General features: G+C 44.6%; 1 protein-coding gene across 10 annotated transcripts in view; it reads left to right on the top strand.

Moving 5' to 3' along the window:
• PPFIA2 (PPFI scaffold protein A2) overlaps window positions 1-25,609 on the top strand; it is a 575,559-nt gene that overhangs the window by 363,186 nt on the left and 186,764 nt on the right. For all 10 annotated transcript variants that reach the window (XM_075344766.1, XM_075344764.1, XM_075344763.1 and 7 more), the window contains one exon: window positions 22,716-22,829. In XM_075344766.1, coding sequence (XP_075200881.1) covers window positions 22,716-22,829 — 114 coding nt within the window. The remainder of the gene's footprint in view (window positions 1-22,715; window positions 22,830-25,609) is intronic.

Below are 25,609 nucleotides of genomic sequence, written 5' to 3'. Positions count from 1 at the left end.
TACATAACGTGGCTAAGCGACAGAACTTCTGTCAGGGAGTGTATAGTGTGTATCTGATTGGCTAGATAAGCTACTATTTTTCAGTACCAGCCTGGTGGATTACAGGATACAAGACATGGCAGTGGGCTTCATACAGTCTGATCAGAATGTTAAAGGGAAGGTGTTGTCCAAAAAAAAATAAAAAAAATCAATAACTGAAAAAATGTAAAGTATTAATGTTTTGTTTAAATATTATTTTTAATTAAGAAAAATATACAAAAAAAAAATAAAGTTAGATATTTTCCACTCTTGAACACTAGGGGGAGCAGCTGCTGAGATCTTACTGTAGAACTAGCTCACATTAAAACTGCAGTAAAAGTGGGCATAATCTGCTTTCATGTGTGTGATGTCAAGCCTCCCCTCCCAATCTGGGTGTTTCCAAAGAGATAAGGGAAGATAAAGTTTAGGATCACAGTGCAGTGCCATTTTGTTGGTGACTGCAAAGTGATCCTAATATGTCTAAAGTGTCACGAGTGACAGCTGCATAGTGCTCCCCACATAGCGCTATGCACACCCTGTACCAGCAATGCTCTGTCGCATGCACACCCACCTGCAATGCTCTGCTACATGTACGCCCGCCTGCAATGCTCTGCTGCATGCACGCCCGCTCACAATTCTCTGCCGCACGCCCGCATGCAATGCTCTGCCACACGCCCGCCCACATTTCCCTGCCGCGCACACAACTGTAATGCTCTGCTGCATGCACGCCTGCCTGCAATGCTCTGCCACATGCCCACATGCAATGCTCTTCCACACGCCTGCATGCAATGCTCTGCCGCACATCCGCATGCAATGCTCTTCCGCACGCCCGCCTGCAATGCTCTGCCGTATGCACGCACAAAAGGGTGACAACTCTTTTGGCCATGATGGTATATATTGAGATTGAAGTTTGGAAAGCCAAATAAACTTTATATACACATATATATATTTTTTTTTTTTTACAAGAGCATATTTCAATATTTTATTCCGGATTATTGAAGACATAGTTACAATATTTTTGGTGTGTAAAATCAAGTAATGGTAATGTTTAAACTTCTTTTCTATGTAATTTTCCTTATGTAAGAAGTTGTTTTGCAAATGCCACCTAATGTATTAATCTGAATAAACGTCATTTTAATATAGAACCTGAGGAAGTCAGCAAGCTGCAAGCCTCAAGTCAAAATGTAGACTAATTTCAGTTGCATGAGATCTGCCTATGGGGTACTCTATTCCACTGGGTATGTTTCAAAGCTAGTTTACATAAGTTTTAACTTCCAATACCAGTTTATAATATTGTAAAAGCCAGAAATATTCTTATCAGAACTAGCAAAAAATGACTAGCATTTGGAATATATGTTGTTCAGCAAATTACAAAAGTGGGATGAAAGTGCTTTGCAAGAACTTGACATTCTTTACTAGACATATCGGATAATTTGGACATTGCCACCCCATGACTTGAAATATACTCCATCCTGTTAAAGAAACACTAAATCTAAAAATTGTATAAACAACAACGAAAAAAGAAAAAAATAAGTTTGCAGATTTTTAATGGAGCACATGCAACAGCCAGTGTTAGACTGGAGCCACACTACCGTATGACCGAGGAGTGCATCACATTGCATTGCCGGTGGCTCGCCTGACCCAAGTGTGTCCGATGCATAGAAATATATGAAGCAAACATTTTCCTGTCAGAAAGCTGCCAGCCAGTCCGGGCAATGCTTTGCGATCTTCGCGCGAGTCATACGGTAGTTCGACTGCAGCCTTATAGATATCTAACAGACAGCACATGTGTTTTGTTTTTTTTACTAATCTTTTCTGTATTAAGCTGGCAGATTAGGTGGGAAAATGGTTGATCTTGACCAAAATGGTGTTTCTTCTTTGCCCCTTATTGTAGAGCAATAGGGGAGAATGCCTCAGGGCCGCAATCGGAGCATTACTGCCCTTACGGGTGTATGCGGCCCGGTGAAGAGAGGGGAGTGGCTCGGGGTAATTACTTAGCTTTGTTAAGCACCAAGCCTGAGACCTAGTTATAGCATGATAGCAGCAGCCTGCAGATATTGCATGAATTGCACTGCTCTGCCCCACTGCCACTGGCACCACAACATTGCTAATTTTCATGCGACAGATTGTCATATGCAAATTAGCCATGTGGTGGCGCACACTGACTCAGCATAAAATGTCCACAACATAGGGGGCAAGCCTTGTCTGACATCATCAGTGACGTCAGATGCTGCCAGCTACCCTCTGTTGCTTCGGTCACTTTATGCTGGTTGAGTGCACACCATCACATGGCTAATTTGCATGTGATGCTGATGCGGTTCAGGCGTATCACATTCAAATTACCCCGGGGCAGAGCAGTACACGTCATCCTCACCCGACATGCAACAGCATGATGAGGTCATCACCCTACAACCCCATCACACTGCTGCGGGCTGCATGGTGTTGGCGATATTGGGGTGGTAAGCGCTCCATTGAGGAGCTAAAGATTATATATCCTACCATTTACTCTGGCAATAGAAGAAATTGTTAAATGGGGCACAGTATTGCTAGGAGCAATGTATGTGGGGGAATATTATACAGAGGGTCAGTGTTTGTGTGAGAATACAATATATTTTTCTATTTGGTTTTCTACTGTGAGAATACAATACATTTTTCTATATGCTTTTTCTATAACCAAGTTTTCTTTTCTATATAACTAACAAGATACTTTAAGCATGTGGACACTGATGTCTGCCGCGGCTGCATCTGCGCAAGTCCAAATTTATAACTGTGAGTTACGTTACAAGAACCTTGCAAGTCATGGAGTCGGAACACAAGAGGGACTGGTGAGGAAGTCTCAAAAAATGGATAAACTTCACAGGCTTTCTGCATATGCTTTTAATATAACCAATGGTATACTTAGGAATTTTACTAAAATAATAACCCATTACTGTTCTGTAAAAAGGTTTGTAATAATAAAGCATGTCACATGAGCACCTTCAATGAGAAAAAATGTATACCAGCAGTTTTGTGTGGTCTGAATTTCTCTGCCGGCTCTCAGTGACCTTCAATTTGAGATTACAGCAGACATTCACTGTTAAGAAGAAGGAGATTTCCCGAAACTGTGGAATTTCTCCTTAACTTGTGTAGGTGGATATTATAAAGAGGGGCAGTGTGATGGTGTATTGTACACAGGGACAGTGTGTAGGAGTGTATTATACAGAGGTGCAGTGTGAGGGCATGTATTGTAAGGAGGGGCAGTGTATGGGGGTGTATTATACAGAGGGGCAGTGTTGTGGTGTATTATAAAGAGTGGCAGTACCGGGGTGTGTTATGCAAAGGGACAGTGTTTGTGGAGAAATATTATACAGAGGGGCAATGTGGGGATATATTATGCAGAAGAATAGTGTGTGAGGGGATATTTTAAAGAGAGGCAGTGGGGTGTATTATACAGAGGGGCAGCGTGTGTGGGGGGACATTATATAAAGGGGCAGTGTAGGGGTGTATAATTTTTATTAAATGAAAATAAAATTAAATACTCGATGAAATACTTCGTTTTCTGGAACAATTTCAAGGGTGCCAATACTGTCAGCCATGACTGTGTACGTTTGTGTGCATGTGTGTATGTGTGTATATATATTATATATATATATATATATTTATATATATATATATATATATATATATATATATATATATATATATATATATATATATATATAATCTTCTCATCTCTACAACAATTATTAAGAGGAGACTTTGTGCAACAGGCCTTCATGGTAAAATAGCTGCTAGGAAACCACTGGTAAGGACAGGCAACAAGCAGGAGAGACTTGATTGGGCTAAAGAACACAAGGAATGGACATTAGACCAGTGGAAATCTGTGCTTTGGTCTGATGAGTCGAAATTTGAGATCTTTGGATCCAACCACCGTGTTTTGGTAGAAAAGGTGAACTCTACATGCCTGGTTCCCACCATGAAGCATGGAAGAGGAGGTGTGATGGTGTGGGGGTGCTTTGCTGGGGACACTGTTGGGGATTTATTCAAAACTGAAGGCATACTAAACCAGCATGGCTACCACAGCACTTTGCAGTGGCATGCTATTCCATCTGGTTTGCGTTTAGTTGGACCATCATTTATTTTTCAACAGGACAATGACCCCAAACACACCTCCAGGCTGTGTAAGGGCTATTTGACTAAGAAGGAGTGTGATGGGATGCAACGCCAGATGACCGGGCCTCCACAGTCACCAGACCTGAACCCAATCGAGATGGTTTCGGGTGAGATGGACCGCAGAGTGAAGGCAAAAGGGCCAACAAGTGCTAAGCATCTCTGGGAACTCCTTCAAGACTGTTGGAAAACCATTTCCGGTGACTATCTCTTGAAGCTCATCAAGAGAATGCCAAGAGTGTGCAAAGCAGTAATCAAAGCAAAAGGTGGCTACTTTGAAGAACCTAGAATATAAGACATAGTTTAAGTTGTTTCACACTTTTTTAAGTATTTCATTCCACATGTTTTCATTCATAGTTTTGATGTCTTCAATGTGAATCTACAATTTTTAGAGTCATGAAAATAAAGAAAACGAATAAGAAGGTGTGTCCAAACTTTTGGTCTGTACTGTATATACACACACATACAGTACAGACCAAAAGTTTGAACAAATAAGTATGGAGAAAACAGAGTAGGCACTAACCGATTTTTCCTCAGCTGAGTTTCGCTGGTCATACCAGAATGCGGTAGGTAACCACTGTATGTGAATACTGACAGATTTTTTAGTTGGAAGTAGTGCCCTGTATTTTTTTCTTCTTTACTCCTGCTTACAAAAGTTTGGACACACCTTCTTATGATGGTGTTTGATGGGAACTGTTACTGTGTGATTGGTGAGAATGTAGTGCAGAAGTAGAGTTTTTCCAAGAGTGGGGTGGTACTAGGGAAGGTTTGAGGGGTGGAGGCGGAGCTACAGTGGAGCCTGTGTGGAGTCCCAAGGGGGCCCGAAAATCTCGGTGCAACCTTGGGGCTCCCACTGTAGCAAAATTAAGGTGGGAAATAGCGGATATCCTCTGTCTACACTGGTATTTTAATGTTTTTTTCTTTTTTATGGGTGTTGAATAAAGTTTTGCTTTTCAATATACTCTTTATGTGGATGCTGGTAAGACTTTCTATTTTTCATCATAGCCATAGAAAGGCTTGTTATTCTGCAGGACTGTTTGTAGTTTTTATTTTACTTTATAGTAAATTGAAAAATAGAAATTAAATTCTGCATTTTTTTGGGTGTTATTTTTATAACATTCTGTGTGCAATAAAAGAAATTATCTGTCAACATGATTTTTTAAGGGTTTCTACTTGTATATATTACCAGCTAAAAATTTTCAGTAAGAACAATTATTTGTCTCAGTTTCCTGAGACCCATGCCTTTTTTTTATTTTTCTGACAATGGGGCTGTGTGAGATCTTTTTTTAAAGGAAAGGTGTCATAAAGAAAAAAAAAAATTCAATAACTGAAAAAATATATAAAAGGATTAATGTTTTAATATTATGTTTAAATAATATTATTTGTTTTTAATTGAGAAAAATATATATATATAAAAAAAAAAATAAAAGTTGGATACTTTCCACTCTTAAACACTAGGGGGAGCAGCTGCTGAAATCCTGCTGTAGAGCTACTGTAGAACTAGCTCACATTACAACTGCAGTAAAAGTGGGTGGAATCTGCTCTCCTGTGTGTGATGTCACCTCCCTCTCCTGTTCTGGGTGTTTCCAAAAGGATAAAAGAGAATGAAGTTTAGGATCACAGTGCAGAGCCATTTTGTTGGAGGCCGCAAAGTGATCCTAATATGTCTAGAGTGCCACTAAGGCCAGCTGCATAGTGCTCCACTGTATCCTGCGCCGCACTGTAACCCGCTCCACACTGTATCTCAATGCCCCGTTGGCTCTTTCCTAGTGCCCTGCTGGCTGTATCCCAATGCCCCGCTGGCTGTTTCCCTATGCCCTGCTGGCTGTTTCCCTATGCCCCGCTGACTGTATCACAATGCCACTCTGACTGTATCCCAATTCCTCGCTGGCTGTATCCTAATGCCCCGCTGGCTGTATCCCAATGCCCCGCTGGCTGTATCCCAATGCCCCGCTGGCTGTATCCTAATGCCCCACTGGCTGTATTCCAATGCCCCTCTGGCTGTTTCCCAATTTCCCGCTGGCTGTATCCCAATGCCCTGCTGGCTGTTTACCAGTGCCTCGCTGGCTGTTTCCCAATGCCCTGCTGGCTATTTCCCAATGCCCTGCTGGCTATTTCCCAATGCCCTGCTGGCTATTTCCCAATGCCCCGCTGACTATATCCCAATGCTGTGCTGACTGTTTCCCAATGCCCCGCTGACTGTTTCCCAATGCCTCACTGTATCCCGCGCCCCCATGTACTATGCTGCCAGCTGGAATCGGAGGTCCGAGGTGACATGTGGCGAGGAGGGGTGATCTGCAGCCTGAGCAGAATTGCACTACAGATGTCACGCCACGATCACCGCTTCCAGCCGCATGCACTCACCTCAGACCTGCGCCCCCGCAGCCTGTCCTGTCAGCGATCACAGTACGAGCAGCGGACGGAGGCCTGAGGTGAGCACATGCAGGGAGGGTGGGAGAGTGGCGGGGTAGTGAGTGGAGGGGGGGTGAATGGCAGAGTGCGGGTGGTGAGCGGCAGAGTGGGGAGCAGCACGCCAGGGTCAGTTACGGTGCAATCACCGATGCCCGGCACCAGTACTCACCCCATCCATCCCGGCGGGTGACAGGGGGAAGTGGAGCACACAGCATACGTTCTGAGCTCCACAAAAATGGCAACGATCTACTCCCTTTGCTGTGTTCTGGACAGCCCAGGGGCTTGTCCAGATGTCAGCAGACACTGTTTCTGTGTTAAAGGGAACCTGTCACCACTTTTTTGGCCTATAAGCTGCGGCCACCACCATCAGGCTTTTATATACAGCATTCTAACATGCTGTATATAAGAGCCCAGGCCAGGGGTTTAACATAAAAAACATTTTATAATACTTACCTAACAGGCACGCTAAGTGTTTCTGTTGTCCGGTGCCGGCGCCGCCACTTTTGGCCATCTTTGTGCTCCTTCTTCTCTAGCCGCGGTGTATGACGGGTCAAACATCATATACACTCACCGGCATTGAGGTTCTGAGCAGGGCAGATCAAGGTATTGTAGTGCGCCTGTGTATGACGTAGCTGCGTCAGGCACCCAAGCTTCAGAAAGAGGACGAAGATGGCTGAAAGAGGAGGCGCCGCCACCGGAGAACGGAGACGCCCATAAGGCCCACAGTGCGACCGTTAGGTAAGTATTATAAGCTTGCTGGGTCAGATGTGGGGGAGGATCGTAGTAGGGAGCGGCAGGACGGTGAGGTAGGTAGCTGGGTGACAGTTAGAAAGGGGGGTAAAGGGAAAAGTGCTAGGGAGGCTAGTCCTGAACTGACACACCCCAATAGGTTTGCAAACTTGGCAGATGAGGGGGATGTCATTACAGGGGTAGCATTGCTGCAGCAAGGCATGACCTCTGAACGCCAGAGGAGTGTCTGCTCCAGTAAGGGGGGGAATAGGAGTGCAGGGCAGGCAAGACAGGTACTGGTAGTGGGGGACTCAATTATTAGGGGGACAGATAGGGCAATCTGTCACAAAGACAGGGATCGCCGAACAGTGTGTTGTCTTCCTGGCGCTCGAGTTCGGCACATCGCTGATCGGGTTGACAGATTACTGGGAGGGGCTGGGGAGGACCCAGCGGTCATTGTACATATTGGCACAAATGACAAAGTTAGAGGTAGGTGGAAGGTCCTTAAAGATGATTTCAGGGAATTAGGTTGTAAGCTTAAAGCATGGACCTCAAAGGTGGTATTTTCGGAAATACTACCTTTGCCACGAGCCACACCAGAGAGGCAAAGAGAGATCAGGGAGGTTAACAGGTGGCTCAAGAATTGGTGTAGGAAAGAGAGTTTTGGGTTCCTGGAGAATTGGGCCGACTTTTCAGTTGGCTACAGATTCTATGCTAGGGATGGGCTGCATCTTAATGGGGAGGGTGCAGCTCTGCTGGGGCAGAAAATGGCTAGAAGGTTGGAGGAGTGTTTAAACTAGGAATGGGGGGCGAGGGTATTCACTTTATAGAAGGGGAATGTAGTGCAGATAGTGACCAGGGCACAAGTAATGAAATTGGGGGTGGTACGGGGGGAAGGGTTAGGACAGTCAATACAGTAAGCAGGAATATAGGTACAGAGTCATACGTAACGTGCATGTACACTAATGCCCGAAGCCTCACAAATAAGGTGGAGGAATTAGAATTAATATTGTTGGAAGAAAATTATGATATAGTGGGGATATCAGAGACATGGCTGGATGAGAGCTATGACTGGGCTGTTAATTTACAGGGTTATAGCCTATTCAGGAATGACCGTACAAATAAGCGAGGGGGAGGTGTGTGTCTATATGTAAAATCATCCTTAAAACCCATCCTGCGTGACAACATATGTGAGGGTACTGAGAATGTAGAGTCCCTATGGGTGGAGATAAGGGGGGGAGAATGAATAATAAAATACTGATAGGGGTGTGTTATAAGACGCCGAATATTATGGAAGAGGTAGAGAATCTCCTCATAAAGCAAATTGATAAAGCAGCGAGTCTCGGAGAGGTAATTATTATGGGGGACTTTAACTATCCTGATATAAATTGGGGAACAGAAACTTGCAGTTCCAGCAAAGGAAATAGATTTTTGATAACAATGAAAGATAATTACCTTTCACAAATGGTACAGGACCCCACAAGAGGGGGAGCACTACTAGACCTTGTACTAACCAATAGGCCAGACCGCATATCAAATATACAAGTTGGGGGTTACTTGGGGAATAGTGATCACAAAATAATAAGTTTTCATGTATTCTTTAGTAAGATGTATAGTAGAGGGGCTACAAGGACACTAAACTTCAGGAAAGCAAATTTTAAACGGTTGAGAGATGATCCTAGTGCAATAAACTGGGATGATGTACTAAGTAATAAAAGTACACAAAGCAAATGGGAGACTTTTATGAGCATCCTGAATAGGGCTTGTGCAGAAAATATACCCTATGGGAACAAACATGCTAGAAATAGGAGGAAACCCCTATGGCTAAATAGAGCTGTAAGGGAAGCAATAAAAGAAAAACAGAAAGCCTTAAAAGAATTAAAGAGGGTAGGTAGTGATGAGGCATTATATAATTATAGAAAATTAAATAAAATATGTAAAAAGCAAATTAAGTTAGCTAAGTTTGAGACACAGAGACTCATTGCGAGAGAAAGTAAAAATAATCCTAAAATATTCTTTAACTACATAAACAGTAAAAAACTGAAAAGCGATAGTGTTGGCCCCCTTAAAAATAGTCTTGGTGAAATGGTGGAAGGGGATGAGGGTAAAGCCAACCTGCTGAATGACTTTTTTTCTACGGTTTTTATACAAGAAAATGCCATGGCAGATGACATGACCAGTGATGCCATAAATTCACCCTTGAATATTACCTGCTTAACCCAGCAGGAAGTACGCCGCCGCCTCGAAATCACTAAGGTTGACAAATCTCCGGGCCCGGATGGCATACACCCCAGAGTACTACAGGAATTGAGTTCTGTGATAGATAGACCATTATTTTTAATCTTCTCAGATTCCTTAATAACAGGGTCGGTACCGCAGGACTGGCGCATAGCAAATGTGGTGCCAATATTCAAAAAGGGGACAAAAACTGAGCCGGTAAATTATAGGCCGGTAAGTTTAACCTCTACGGTTGGTAAAATCCTTGAGGGTTTCTTGAGAGATGCTATACTGGAGTATCTCAAGAAAAATAACCTTATGACAGAGTATCAACATGGGTTTATGAGGGATCGATCCTGTCAAACTAATTTGATCAGCTTCTATGAAGAGGTAAGTTCAAGCCTGGACCAGGGAAATGCAGTGGATGTTGTGTATATGGACTTTTCAAAAGCTTTTGATACGGTGCCACACAAAAGGTTGGTACATAAAATGAGAATAATGGGGATAGGGGAAAATATGTGTAACTGGGTTAAAAACTGGCTCAGTGATAGGAAACAAAGGGTGGTTATTAATGGTACGTACTCGGACTGGGTCTCAGTTCATAGTGGGGTACCACAGGGGTCAGTATTGGGCCCGCTTCTTTTCAACATATTTATAAATGACCTTGTTGGGGGCATGCGGAGTAGAATTTCAATATTTGCAGATGATACTAAACTCTGCAGGGTAATCAATACAGAGGAGGATAATTTTATATTACAGGGAGATTTATGTAAATTGGAGGATTGGGCTGAGAAGTGGCAATTGAAGATTAATGTAGATAAATGTAAGGTCATGCACTTGGGTAGAGGAAATAACATTTATGATTATGTACTTAATTGTAGAACACTGGGTAAAACAGACACAGAAAAAGACTTGGGTGTATGGGTGGATGGTAAACTTCACTTTAGTGGACAGTGTCAGGCAGCTGCTGCCAGGGCTAATAAAATAATGGGATGTATTAAAAGAGGTATAAGTGTTCATGAAAAAAATATAGTTCTACCTCTGTACAAGTCACTAGTGTGACCGCACGTAGAATACTGTGTACAATTCTGGTCACCGATATATAAGAAGGACATAGCTGAACTGGAGAGGGTGCAAAGAAGAGCGACCAAGATTATTAGAGGAATGGGGGGGCTGCAATACGAAGACAGGTTATTAAACTTGGGGTTATTTAGTCTGGAAAAACGAAGGCTTAGGGGAGATCTAATCACAATGTATAAATATATGAGGGGACAGTACAGAGACCTTTCCAAAGATCTATTTACACCTAGGCCTGCGACTGGAACACGGGGGCATCCGCTACGTCTTGAGGAAAGAAGGTTTAATCATAATCACAGACGAGGATTCTTTACTGTACGAGCAGTGAGACTATGGAATTCTCTGCCGCATGATGTTGTAATGAGTGATTCACTACTAACATTTAAGCAGAGCCTGGATGCCTTTCTTGAAAAATTTAATATAACCAGTTATGTATATTAGATTTTATGACAGGGTATTGATCCAGGGAACTAGTCTGATTGCCGGATGTGGAGTCAGGAAGGAAATTTTTTCCTCATTGGAACTTGTTTGCCACATTGGGGTTTTTTGCCTTCCTCTGGATCAACATGTTAGGCTACGGGTTGAACTAGATGGACTTAGAGTCTCCCTTCAACCTTAAAACTATGATACTATGATACTATGATATGATAAAGTATTTTTTATGTTATACCCCCGGCCTGGGCTCTTATATACAGCATGTCAGAATGCTGTTTATAAGAGCCCGGTGGTGGTAGCCGCAGCTTATAGGCCAAAAAAGTGGTGACAGGTTCCCTTTAAGTCTAGGGGTCGGAGCCGACAATCAGAGTCAATACACAGACGGCTGCCATAAAGGAGGTGACTAACTATCGTTACTCACAGGAAATCCAGGGTGGCAGCCCCCAGTGTTTCAGTAAAACTAAAATTAAATAAAAACTAAATAAACAATGAGTTTAATTTTGTATTAAAAATACTTGATTTCGTAATCACGATTATTAATATAAAAATAAAAAAACGCGACACCTTACCTTTAAGCAGTGAATTATTGTTTTCAATGGTATCATTTTTGGTTTGTCAGAAAATGAGAGCCGCCTTCAGTTGCTACTGTTAGAGGAGCGCATGCCAGCTGTATAACGCAGCTGGCACCTTCTGTGTTTGGAATGTGCTCAGCCCAGGGGCGGATACATTATTGGTTAAACCAGTGTAGCCACACGGAGACACAAAAGGTAAAGCGGCCACTTCCACCTCCAAAGCTACAAGCAGCTTCTTTCATAAATCGAACTATTGGACTGTAAGGACCCATATACTGTTCTTGCACAGTGGGCCTTTTCTGTCTGTCTAACACAGCCTGACCTCTTTCCATAAATAAACACTCAACATCCATTGTACTTGTACACGGGATATTAGGAGTGATTTAATTGTGGTACAGTTATAAATACCACCTTTGCCACAGTTCATGACATTTCTGGTTTGCCCATGTATCTGTGAGCGCTAGGTATTATGAAGTGGAATCATCTAGGAGTGGTATAAATTCCATCAATAGGTTCAGCGTGCAAGTTCAAAGAGTGGGGCCACCAAGGACTGAAGCATATAGACTTTTTCAGGGTTTTCTCAGGGCCTCTAATTTTTAGTTTTGGTAATGTCAGTGTTACAACATATACATTTTTTTTAGACAACTATATGCCTCCAACTTTGTGGTAATAGTTTGGGGAAGGCCAGCTTTTGTTCCAGTATGATTGTGCCACAGGGCACAAAGAAACTCAAGGCATGATTTGGCAATCTTGGTATACAGAATCTGGAGTGGGCTGCCCAGATATCTGACCTTAGCCCCATTAAACATCTTTGGAATGGTGAACATGGATTGCGAGCCACACATTTTGTTTACTATCACTGCCTGACATCACAGGTGTTTTTAAGGAAGACTTAGTAGAAATTTCAAAGATATCCTCATAAATCTCTCAAAGCCTTCTTGTAAGAGTAAAAGCTTTTCTAACCTCAACTGGGAAACAACCTCATCCTAATGCTCATTGTCTTGCAATGGTAAATCAAGGAATCTCTTATAGGTATGATAGTCAGGTGTCCACATTCTTTTGGACATATAGGTTACTTCTCAACGTTTTGATTGCAATATGATGCAAAATAGGATCAAAGGAAAAGATGGGATTAGGGAAGAAGTGCTGTGATTTTTTAGGGCATTATATTAATTTAGCTTTCCTCTAAGCCTTAATCCACTCTTCCACATTAAGCCTTCTTCTTGAACGCCTTCTAGTATTCTATAGTCTTGCTGAAAAAAATATTTCTCTTTCACTCCAATTTACTGTAATCCTGTATGTACGAGAACTATTTTTTTTTTATTGAAATAAATTGTGAAAAAATAAAAACCACAAAAGAGTAATTATTTCCGGGTAGATAACGTAGTTAGTATCTAAATAAATGAATGCATTTATTCCAATGGACAAATATGATGAATATCAGATATGGTGTGTTTATTGTGGCTTTTCTCCCCGACAACATTCCTCAGATTGACCATTCCAAAAATTGGTGCAGTATATGCAATAGTTTCTATATTTCAGCTGTAATCTAACGTACATTGGTTTTCTGGGTACGATCTTAAAACAATCAGCATTTTATGTACTCTATGTTACTTGCTTAACAAATTTTAAACTCTAATGTACTTATTCACTTTGTAAGCCTACCATATGGTGGCCACAGTGGCCTAGTTATAATGTAATGTATTTTGTTTGACCTTTTTTGTGGGATTGTTTCTTATTCATATCGAGTGCAGAAAGACTATAAGTAACATATTCAATTGTGAGATTCTTGAAGGTAGGCTAGTTTTGTTGTATTTCTACAACCAGAAAGAAAGGTACAATTTAGAGGTCTAGAGCCAGCTTTACACCTTACAATTAGGTATGCGATCTCGTATGCGATGTGACACGCCCAGTTCGCATATGCGATTGAATGAGATCGCACGTAGGTCGTTCACTTGCTGTCACACGTGCGTTAGTAGTCTATGTTAAATTGATCAATTTTGTGTGCGATCCTTTAGATCATGTGTTCTGTGACGTATGCATTGGGCACCTTTTTTTTTTTTATTTATTGACTTGCCAAGCGTGTGTAATGTAGGGATGCGTTTTTACTATGTCATCTGCCATTCAGCTCTGCTACATGGCCGCTGACAGCAGACACAGACAGCCATGTAGCAGCGGTGAATGGCAGATGACAGCAGACACAGACAGAGCCGCACTGTCAGAATGAACTCGGGTGAACCTCACCCGACTTCATTGTCATGCTGCGGCTCTGTCTGTGTCGCGCCCTGATTAGCGGTCACCTGGGAAGGGCTCACCGGTGACCGCTAATCTCCTGAGTAACTGAAGTGAGCAGCCCTCTCTCATATACTCACCAATCCCCGATCCCCGGCGCGGCGCTGCACGGCATTCACACTGCTCCGGCGGCTTTTACTGTTTTGAAAAAGCCGGCCGCCCATTAAACAATCTCGTATTCCCTGCTTACCCCACCCACCGGCGCCTATGATTGGTTACAGTGAGACACGCCCCCCACGCTGAGTGACAGGTGTCACACTGCACCCAATCACAGCAGCCGGTGGGCGTGTCTATACTGTGTAGTGAAATAAATAATTAAATAATTAAAAAAAACGGCGTGCGGTCCCCCCTAATTTTAAAACCAGCCAGATAAAGCCATACGGCTGAAGGCTGGTATTCTCAGGATGGGGAGCTCCACGTTATGGGGAGCCCCCCAGCCTAACAATATCAGCCAACAGCCGCCCAGAATTGCCGCATGCATTAGATGCGACAGTTCTGGGACTGTACCCGGCTCTTCCCGATTTGCCCTGGTGCGTTGGCAAATCGGGGTAATAAGGAGTTATTGGCAGCCCATAGCTGCCAATAAGTCCTAGATTAATCATGTCAGGCGTCTATGAGACACCTTCCATGATTAATCTGTAAATTACAGTAAATAAACACACACACACACACGAAAAAATCCTTTATTAGAAATAAAAAACACAAACACATACCCTGGTTCACCACTTTAATCAGCCCCAAAAAGCCCTCCTTGTCCGGCGTAATCCAGGAAGGTCCAGCGTCGCTTCCAGCGCTGCTGCATGGAGGTGACCGGAGCTGCAGCACACACAGCCGCTCCGGTCACCTCCACGCAGGTAATGAAGACAGCCGCGCGATCAGCTGAGCTGTCACTGAGGTTACCCGCTGTCACTGGATCCAGCGGTGGATGCAGCGGTGGCCGCGGGTAACCTCAGTGACAGCAGCTGATCGCGCTACTCACCTCAGTTGCTGACTGGAGCTGACCGGAGCGGCGGTGAGTAGCGCGATCAGCTGAGCTGTCACTGAGGTTACCCGCGGCCACCGCTGCATCCACCGCTGGATCCAGTGACAGCGGGTAACCTCAGTGACAGCTCAGCTGATCGCACGGCTGTCTTCATTAGCTGTGTGGAGGTGACAGGAGCGGGTGTGTCTGCTGCAGCTCCGGGCACCTCCATGCAGCACAGCTGGAAGCGACGCTGGACCTTCCTGGATTACGCCGGACAAGGAGGGCTTTTTGGGGCTGATTAAAGTGGTGAACCAGGGTATGTGTTTGTGTTTTTTATTTCTAATAAAGGATTTTTTCGGGTGTGTGTGTTTATTTACTGTAATTTACAGATTAATCATGGAAGGTGTCTCATAGACGCCTGACATGATTAATCTAGGACTTATTGGCAGCTATGGGCTGCCAATAACTCCTTATTACCCCGATTTGCCAACGCACCAGGGCAAATCGGGAAGAGCCGGGTACAGTCCCAGAACTGTCGCATCTAATGCATGCGGCAATTCTGGGCGGCTGTTGGCTGATATTGTTAGGCTGGGGGGCTCCCCATAACGTGGAGCTCCCCATCCTGAGAATACCAGCCTTCAGCCGTATGGCTTTATCTGGCTGGTTTTAAAATTAGGGGGGACCGCACGCCGTTTTTTTTAATTATTTAATTATTTATTTCACTACACAGTATAGACACGCCCACCGGCTGCTGTGATTGGGTGCAGTGTGACACCTGTCACTCAGCGTGGGGGGCGTGTCTCACTGTAACCAATCATAGGCGCCGGTGGGCGGGGTAAGCAGGGTGTCAGGTTTCCAGGTTTTCCAGTTCTCTTTTGAATGAGCTTGCCCTCAGTTAACATGGAGTTTAAGGTTCTGTTGCCCTACTTCCTGTCCAGCTGCTTAAAAGGCCGCCTCTCAGCCCAGTCCAGTGCCTGAGTATACTGCTTGCTGTGTGCTCCTGCTTTGCTGTTTCTACTTCCTGATTGCCTTGGATTCTCCTGAAACTCTACCGACCGACTCTGGACCATACCCGGTTTTCTTCAAGCTGTGCCCGGACTCCGTCTGCCGTCTTTGATCAGCACTCTGCCCGGTTCGTAACCACTCTGGACAATCATCCCGTACGGACACTCCTGGACTATACCACTTGCCCCTTGTGTACCGGCTGCCGCACATTTAGGCCTTCCGGGGTTGATTGCCGGACAGTCCCTGTACAGGGGTTCGCTCTGGTGGTCTCCCTGGGGGAGTCCGGTGCGTGGCCCCGGGAATCCCCTTCGCTCCGTTTTGTGTGTTGTTTTACTGTGTTTATTCCCGTTGTGTATCTACCGTGGTGACATATTATATAACATCTTGTACCAAGAACTCGTCTCTGTTGTCATTGCCCTAACGCAATCGAAATCCTCAGAACATACAGTAGTATTACATTATACTCAGGCCACTTAAGAGGATTTCGCTGGGGCAATGACTGAGACACGAGTAGATCAGCTCTTTTCCATGATCAACTCCTTGCAGCAGGAGATGGAGGCGGTGCAAACTAAACTCAGAGATGTGGAGGCACAGCTGGGCCATGATCACCAGGTACTGGGTCCGGCTATTCAGGATTTGCAAGTCAGAGTGGAGGCTCAGGAAGCCGTCCCCACTACGTCCGTATCAGCTGCCGGTATGCCTAGGTTACCCCCATTCCGTTTCAATGGTGATCGTAGTCAGTTTCGTGGATTTGTGAACCAATGTATACTGTTTTTTGATGTACATGCTGATTATTACCGTTCTGACCGGTCCAAAGTGTTATGTATAATCATGTTATTAACCTCACGAGCACTGGCTTGGGCTAATCCTATGATAGAGAATCGGGACATCCGTTTAAATCACCTGGATGACTTTCTGAACGCAATGGCGCAAATGTTTGATGATCCGAATCGCCGTGCTACCGCTGAATCGGCTCTCCTTTCCTTACGTCAGGGAAAGCGTTCTGTCGTTGAATACGCCACTGAGTTCAAGAGGTTAGTGGTAGACACCGACTGGGGAAACAATGCATTATTGTCTGTATTCAGAAAAGGTTTGTCCGGTACCATCAAGGACGAGTTAGCTCGTTCCGAATCTCCAGGGGATTTTGAACTGTTTCTCCAGCACTGTGTGCGTATTGATACCCGCTTGACGGAGCGTAGACAGGAAAAATGGGCAGCTGTAAACCGTGTAAACAACTTTGCGTTTCCTTCTAGAGAACCCGCTCTCAGGACACCACGGGAGGCCGAGGACGTTCCTATGCAAGTGGACTCTCTGCAAAAGCGAGAGACCAACGAACGTCGCGAACACCGGCTCCGTGAGCGTCTGTGTTTCTATTGCGGTCAATCGGATCATTTCTTGATCGACTGCCCGAAACGTCCGAATCGCCCAAATAAGGTATTGGCAGCCATGGCAGAGTGTGACAACACGGACGCAGAGTCCGATATCTCTGAGGCAAGTGGGCACTTGGATGCGGTATTTCCCTTGACTGTAATGTCAACCTCACCGAAGGACTCAGAAGGGAAATATACCCATTGCTCGCTCCCCATTCAGATCCGGTGGGAGGGGCATCTAATACCTACCTCTGCAATGATAGATTCTGGGGCAGGGGGAAATTTCATGGACTCCTCTTTTGCCAGGAAACACGGTATCCGGACTCAGCAAAGATCCTCACCGGTTACCATGGAGACGGTAGACGGATCTCCGTTAAGCTCTGGACCAGTGGATCGGGAAACAGTACCGCTAGAATGCGTGATGAAGCCAGGTCAGCAGGAGACCCTTGTTTTCATGATAATTTCTTCTCCTCATTTTCCGATTATTTTAGGTATTCCGTGGCTACGGTCTACGAATCCGGTCATCGATTGGGAAACTAAGGAAATAACCTTCCCACCGCAGAGTGGTCCGACCATTAGTCCAACTGTTCCGGTTCCAGTAACACCGAATGCGGAGGGCACTGTACAGGTACCTGTTCTACCCCCGGTTTATGATGACTTTGCTGACATATGCGACAAAAGAAAAGCCGATCGGCTTCCCCCGCATAGACCGTATGATTGCCCCATAGACTTACTTCCAGGGGCGGAGATTCCGTTTGGCCATGTCTACCCGTTGGCGGCACCTGAGCTAGAAGCACTAAAAGAATACATTGATGAGAGCCTAGCCAAGGGATTTATTCGCCCGTCTACCTCACCAGCAGGGGCACCCATCTTTTTCGTGAAAAAGAAAGAGGGGACTCTGAGACCCTGTATTGACTACCGGGAACTGAATAAAATAACCATCCGGAACCGGTATCCGTTACCGTTGATTCCTGAGCTATTGGAGAGGGTCCAACAGGCAAAAATATTCACCAAATTGGATCTCCGTGGGGCATATAATCTACTTCGCATACGTCCCGGAGACGAGTGGAAGACCGCGTTCCGATGTCGGTATGGACATTTTGAGTACCTAGTGATGCCTTTTGGACTTTGTAACGCTCCCGCGGCTTTCCAACATCTAGTTAACGATATTTTTAGGGATATCATGGACCAATTCATGGTGATTTATCTGGACGATATCCTAATCTTTTCTGATTCCTTACAGGAACACCAGGAGCACGTCAAGACCGTACTTACCCGGCTGAGGGAAAATCACCTGTACATTAAACTGGAGAAATGCGAATTCCATTGCTCACAGATACAATTCTTAGGGTATGTCATCTCTCCTCAGGGACTGAACATGGAGTCTGGCAAGATACAAGCAATTCTGGACTGGCCGGAACCGGGTAACGTCAAAGAGGTACAACGCTTTGTCGGTTTTGCCAACTTTTACCGACGTTTTATCCATAATTTTTCAGAGATCGTTCGTCCCATCACTCTGTTAACCAAGAAAGGACAGAAGTTTGTGTGGTCCGCCCAGGCCCAGGAAGCCTTCCATCGTCTCAAGGTTTGTTTTACCTCAGCGCCTATATTGGTACATCCGAATCCCGCACTTCCCTTTATCGTGGAAGTCGACGCTTCCGACTACGCATTAGGGGCCATCCTTTCTCAAAGGACTGGGGACAAGAGTCTCTTACATCCGTGTGCTTTCTTTTCCCGCCGGTTGTCCCCTGCAGAAAGGAACTATGACATTGCGGACAAGGAATTGTTAGCGATTATTTCCGCTTTCAAGGAATGGAGACACCACTTACAGGGAGCCGCGCAGCAAGTGATAGTACTCACAGATCATCGTAATCTGGAATTTCTTAAGTCTGCCAGGTGCCTGTCTCCACGGCAAGCCCGTTGGAGCCTATTTCTTAACCAATTCAATTTTGTCGTTACATACCGTCCAGGTTCACGTAATGGGAAAGCCGATGCCTTGTCCCGAATCCACGCCGTGGACTCCGTGCCTGGAACCCCGTCTCAGACCGTGTTATCGGATGCCAATTTCGTTGGAGTAATCCAGGACCAGGACTTGTGGAAGGACATCAAGCTGGCCTATGATGGTGACGTATTTCTTGCTGCCCCCCCGAATGATGTAACTCTTGTTCTTCGGAATGGTGTGTGGTTGAGAGAGCGACGCATTTATGTCCCGGAGGCCGTAAGACTTCGGGTTCTCAAGTTGGTCCATGACTCCGTGTTGGCTGGTCATAGGGGGGTACAGAAGACGCAGGAATTTCTGAGCCGTTTTTTCTGGTGGCCTACCTGTCTAAAGGATGTAAAGGACTATGTCCACTCATGCGTGGTTTGTGCCCGGTGCAAGGTCCCTCGTGTGGCTCCTACGGGACTCCTCCAACCGTTACCCGTGCCATCTCGCCCTTGGGGGTCTATCTCCATGGATTTTATTGTGGAGTTGCCAGTCTCAGGCGGGCACAATACCATCTTAGTGGTGGTGGATCGATTGACTAAAGCTGCTCACTTCATTCCGTGTACCGGTCTTCCCTCAGCCGCAGAGACAGTGGATTTGGTTATCCAGAACGTATTCCGATTGCATGGGGTACCAGACGAGATCATCTCTGACCGGGGCGTGCAGTTCACGTCTAGGTTCTGGAAGGGCTTTTGTATGGCACTCCAGATTGATGTCTGTTTGTCTTCTGCATACCATCCTCAGACAAATGGGCAAACCGAACGGACGAATCAAACCCTGGAACAATACCTTCGATGTTATGTCAGCCATCTCCAAGACGATTGGTTGAAGATGCTTCCGTTGGCGGAGTTCTCCTATAACAACACTCAGAGCAGCTCCACTAAGGTAACGCCCTTTTTTGCTAACTTGGGTTATCATCCGAATGTTTTGCCTAGGTCACCGGTTGCGGTTTCGGTGCCGGCGGTGGAGGACAGATTGACAGAGCTTCGACAGAATCTGGAGGTTCTAAAGGACACTGTGGCTACGGCCCAGGAGCGTTACAAGAGGTCGGCAGACACTCACCGGAAACCGGCACCCATGTACAAGGTAGGGGACTCTGTATGGTTATCCACCAAAAACCTGAGATTGGGTGTTCCTTCGCAGAAGCTGGGACAAAAATTCATCGGTCCGTTTAAGATCACCGGGATCGTGAGCCCTGTGGCCTGTCGGCTACGGTTGCCGCACCATCTAAAGGTACACCCGGTCTTTCATGTGTCTCTCCTCAAACCTGTCTCCCCTAATACGTTTCGTGGTCGTGTTGTGCCTCCTCCTCCGCCTGTGATGGTCGACGGCGAGGAGCAGTTCGTGGTTGAGGACATTATTGACTCCCGGCTCCATCGTCGTCGGCTTCAATATCTGGTACGTTGGCAGGGGTACGCCCCCGAGGACGATTCCTGGGAACCGGTGGGTAACATTCGGGCACCCCGGAAGATCGCTCAGTTTCATCGACGGTTCCCGGACAAGCCGGGCCCTGATCCGTCCTGAGGCCGTCTCTGGGGGGGGGAGTAATGTCAGGTTTCCAGGTTTTCCAGTTCTCTTTTGAATGAGCTTGCCCTCAGTTAACATGGAGTTTAAGGTTCTGTTGCCCTACTTCCTGTCCAGCTGCTTAAAAGGCCGCCTCTCAGCCCAGTCCAGTGCCTGAGTATACTGCTTGCTGTGTGCTCCTGCTTTGCTGTTTCTACTTCCTGATTGCCTTGGATTCTCCTGAAACTCTACCGACCGACTCTGGACCATACCCGGTTTTCTTCAAGCTGTGCCCGGACTCCGTCTGCCGTCTTTGATCAGCACTCTGCCCGGTTCGTAACCACTCTGGACAATCATCCCGTACGGACACTCCTGGACTATACCACTTGCCCCTTGTGTACCGGCTGCCGCACATTTAGGCCTTCCGGGGTTGATTGCCGGACAGTCCCTGTACAGGGGTTCGCTCTGGTGGTCTCCCTGGGGGAGTCCGGTGCGTGGCCCCGGGAATCCCCTTCGCTCCGTTTTGTGTGTTGTTTTACTGTGTTTATTCCCGTTGTGTATCTACCGTGGTGACATATTATATAACATCTTGTACCAAGAACTCGTCTCTGTTGTCATTGCCCTAACGCAATCGAAATCCTCAGAACATACAGTAGTATTACACAGGGAATACGAGATTGTTTAATGGGCGGCCGGCTTTTTCAAAACAGTAAAAGCCGCCAGAGCAGTGTGAACGCCGTGCAGAGCCGTGCCGGTGATCGGGGATTGGTGAGTATGAGAGAGGGGGTAAGAGGGATAGACTGACATGGACAGAGAGAGAGGGACAGAGATAGTGACGGACTGACAGAGATTAGTGAATGACAGACATTGTGAGGCGCTTCAGAATGCAGCTTTTCAGCTGCGCTCTGAAGCAGACCTTTGTTAAGCTGCGGTGCAGAGCGCACACCTGCGCACATAGCCTCAGACATCACAATCGTATGAGGGATGTCACACGTTACAATTCACTAGTTTCGTACTACCAAACGTCCAATGTATGAGGAATAAACGACGTGTATGCGATCACCGTATTTTCGTTCAATCTTGATCGCATGTAGGTTTCACACGCAAATACGTCATGAACGATGCCGGATGTGCCTCACTTACAACTTGACCCCGACGACGGATTGAAAGATCTATTGAAGTGTGTAAAGCAGGCTTAGGTCAAAGAAACACCCAGTGTATCTTTTTATTATAATAAAAAATGATCACAATAAACATTTCAATAAAAATTGAGTTGTAACCAGTTTAACCACGTAAAATAACTTGAGACCATCTACCTAAAGGTATTGTCTTTTCATAGATCTAAGCATTGGATCTAAGCATTAATCATGAAAAAGCAATATGGTCCTCATCACTACTTGTTCCATTACTTTGTAATGTATAGTACATACAGAATTTGGAAACCTTGGAAAACCAAGTATGCAGATATTAGTATTCCTCAATCCCAGTCGTGGACATATCATTGATGCAACCTAAGAGGTAAGGGGACCCCAGGCCACCTTCAAAACAGCAAGTAGCTTCTCTCACAGATACATTATTGGCTGCAAAGGACCCCATATGCTGTTCCTGCACCTTTTGTATCTGCCAGTCACTGCCCAGTCCTAAGGTACCAGCCCCAGACATATTGTACTCGTCCACCATTGCACTTGAGCTCTTATTGTGGGTTATTGGAATGGGAGTGCTGAAGACATGCCAAGTGACGTCACTTTCTAGACAGATAATAGTAAAAAAAAAAGATAAAAATATTATCCAGATCTTTAAAACTGTTAACAAGACTGAAATATTACAAATAAATTAGGTTACCGACAGATATACAGTAAGGTAATGGAATGTCTGGGTCTAAAGCAAAAAATCCTTCATTTGACAAGTTTAATTCCCTCCCTGTGATTTACAAATCAAATGCTATTTTCATATATTTAGTGATATCACCTATGTTTATATCCCCACAGATTGTTGCATTAAGAGAACAAAATGCTCATATTCAGAGAAAGATGGTTACTGGGGAAGCGACAGACCAGGAGGCTATGGATGGAATGGAGCAAGGACAGAAAGTTCATGACAAGGTCAGCACAATATGTGTGTGTGTGTGTGTGTGTGTATACATATATACCGGTATGTCTATATATATACATACATGTATATGTATATATATTGCAATATAAACTAATCCATAAGTTACAGTATGTGTGTGGATCGGTTATAGTATTTCCTTGGAATATTTTTTTCATATTGTTACCACAATAGTTACATATATAAGTCACATATAATACAGATATCCTCCACAGTGTTAAACAAAAAATTATAGAAAATTCCAATTATGCTACTTGTTAAGAATTATACTGCAGATCAGCTCCCATTCTTTTGAATAGGTGCTCCTCTCTAGTTCTTGTCAACAGGCGCTACACACTGAGCGCCAGGTTTATCGATGCCGGTGTTGTTCACGCAGTTCATGATGAGGGCACTTTCTGGAGTCAAACGCTCCTGATTCGTGAAGAGGTGTACTCCTCATCATGACTTAGGCGCGTCTCACATGCAATGTGTCCCTACATGACGTTTGTCGTAAATCTGATTCCAATCAGGTACTGTGGTGAGATTTCTGGCTAAAGGAATTAGACAAGCTGTGGCATCCCGCACCCACCACCAACCTGTCCCGTCCCAGCTCTGTACATTTTGTAGGAACTGAGAAAAACTGGCTTTAAAAGGTCAAGTTGCTCATAAATTTTACACTTTTAAAAGCTTTTATGCCAGAACTCTGATGTGAAAGCTTAATGAATCAGGCCCTGAATTTACATCTAGCTGCCAGAGCTTATAACAGCTGATCTTTTTGGAGGCTCAGTTATAGAGCTCGACCGATCTGATATTTTTGTCCTGATAGGTCATCAATATCGTATGCAGGGGGTTATGATTGTAATCATTTTAATATCATCTAGTATACTTTGCATTTTTTAATTAACATGTTTATGATTTCTTATTATTGTTAGTGGATGGAAACATTCTTGTTTGTATTTAAAGGCAAAAAATGGTAATAACCAGGTCCTACATTTACATAGTGATTTATTACAGTTATCTATCTTGCATATTAGTGCTTGTACCAACTGGTTGAATTTGGTATGCTGCGGTAGGCAGTTTAAAGGAAGGAAGTAGATAGTCCAGCTTCACGGAATTTAAATCTTTGTTAGGTGTACATACAGACTGGTGTCAGATAAAAAGAAGAGTATCTAAGTACCAGAAATGCGTACATGTTCTTATTTTGGTCTCTCACTAGTCTGTATGTACACCTAATGGTACAGTTCCACTTGTGTTTTGCACAGACGACTGCAATCTGATAAAACATCGGATTGCTCTCAGTGTAGTGCAAAACTATGGGGCAATGTCCATCTGCAATTGATTTCACATGCCATAGCGGCATGTGGAATGAATCACAGCATGCTGCGTTTGGCAGCGAGTCTCAGCTTACGCACCTCCTTACAAGTCTATAGGAGTGTGTGAAACATCGCAATGCACTCGTATGTCATCCAACTGCAGTGCGATGTATGCAAAGACAGGCCGGTGAGGAGATGGGAAGAAAGTGCTCGTAATCCTTTTCTCTGCAGCTGTGATACGATCACAAGATCAGATCACAGTCGCATCATGCTCCCAGAAGAGGTTCATTAGCATATTGCTTCCAATGCCCTCCACTATACACAAGTGGAACCGTATCCTAATAAAGAAGATATGCTCTTCCGTAAATCTGAACTACCTACTTTCTTCCTTTGATTTGTAGTCTACAGGGGGATATACTGTACATGTTCTGGATCGCAACACTCACACGCAATGGTGAGCTGAGTTATTTCCTTCGTTTTTAAGCAGTTTAGCAATATTTGGCCTAAGAAGCTGGTGTAATGTATTATGTCTGTTTTACAGCAATGAATGTATACCGTAGGTAAGAGCCAGCAGTGTCTCTTTTTAGTGTAATCACAGTTAACACACGTTTCCTCTACAGATGCCCCTTGGGAAAGTTGCTGTTTGATTGCCTATGGGGCTTGGGAAGCTCAGCAAACAAATACTGTATCTGAAATTACCTTGTATAATGTGTTTAAATAGTAATTGTGCCTACTAAACATGCTGCCAATCAACGAACAAATCAGCAAAATACTCGTTTGTCTGGTGACATGATCTTTTCGACAAAATATCATTGTTTTCGACAGCACATTGTCCTGTGTAAACAGATATCATTGTGCCGAGAACAATGGCAGGCTATTTACACTAAAAAATGAAGACCATTACAGATAGAGTGCGCATCTGAACTGGCAATACCAAATATGTTGTTTTTTTTCTGTTTGTTTTCATATCATATTTTCAGTAGTTTTACATTGCAATTAGAGATGAGTGAACCGTTCTGTGGATCAGTGAGTGCAAGTTGAATCTCCTGAAATTCAAAGTTTTGCATAAATTTGAAAATTTTGAAATTCGATAAAAAAAAAAGAAAAAAAGCTTGTCTGGCACAACTTCCCACACTGTTGAAGCATCAGAGAGCAACCTAGTGTTATTTTGCATTGCCACGCAGGCTTCCCCTTAATGCCCTGCAGCTCTGAATTTCAGCAGATTATCACACATTCCTTGTACGGTAGTGGTCAGTATCTGGGTCATCATAGTTCAATGGTTCACATCAGAGTGCAATTTGTATGTTCTTCATCTCCAGACTTACTGGGTAAGGCAGCAATTGACAGCAGCGGCCTTACCCTTTCTCCGGCCCTGCTGTCTCTGCCGCTGCTGTCACTTGCTTCTGACCGCCACTCATTATGCTCATTGCATATTCACTTCACTGCGGACCGGAAGCAGAAGCAGCGGGGAGTCGGCAGGA

The sequence above is a fragment of the Anomaloglossus baeobatrachus genome, chromosome 4, assembly GCF_048569485.1.
Source record: "Anomaloglossus baeobatrachus isolate aAnoBae1 chromosome 4, aAnoBae1.hap1, whole genome shotgun sequence".
Taxonomy (NCBI): Eukaryota; Metazoa; Chordata; class Amphibia; order Anura; family Aromobatidae; genus Anomaloglossus; species Anomaloglossus baeobatrachus.
The sequence above is the reverse complement of the archived record's forward strand: the minus strand, read 5'-3'. Positions and strand labels throughout refer to the sequence as shown.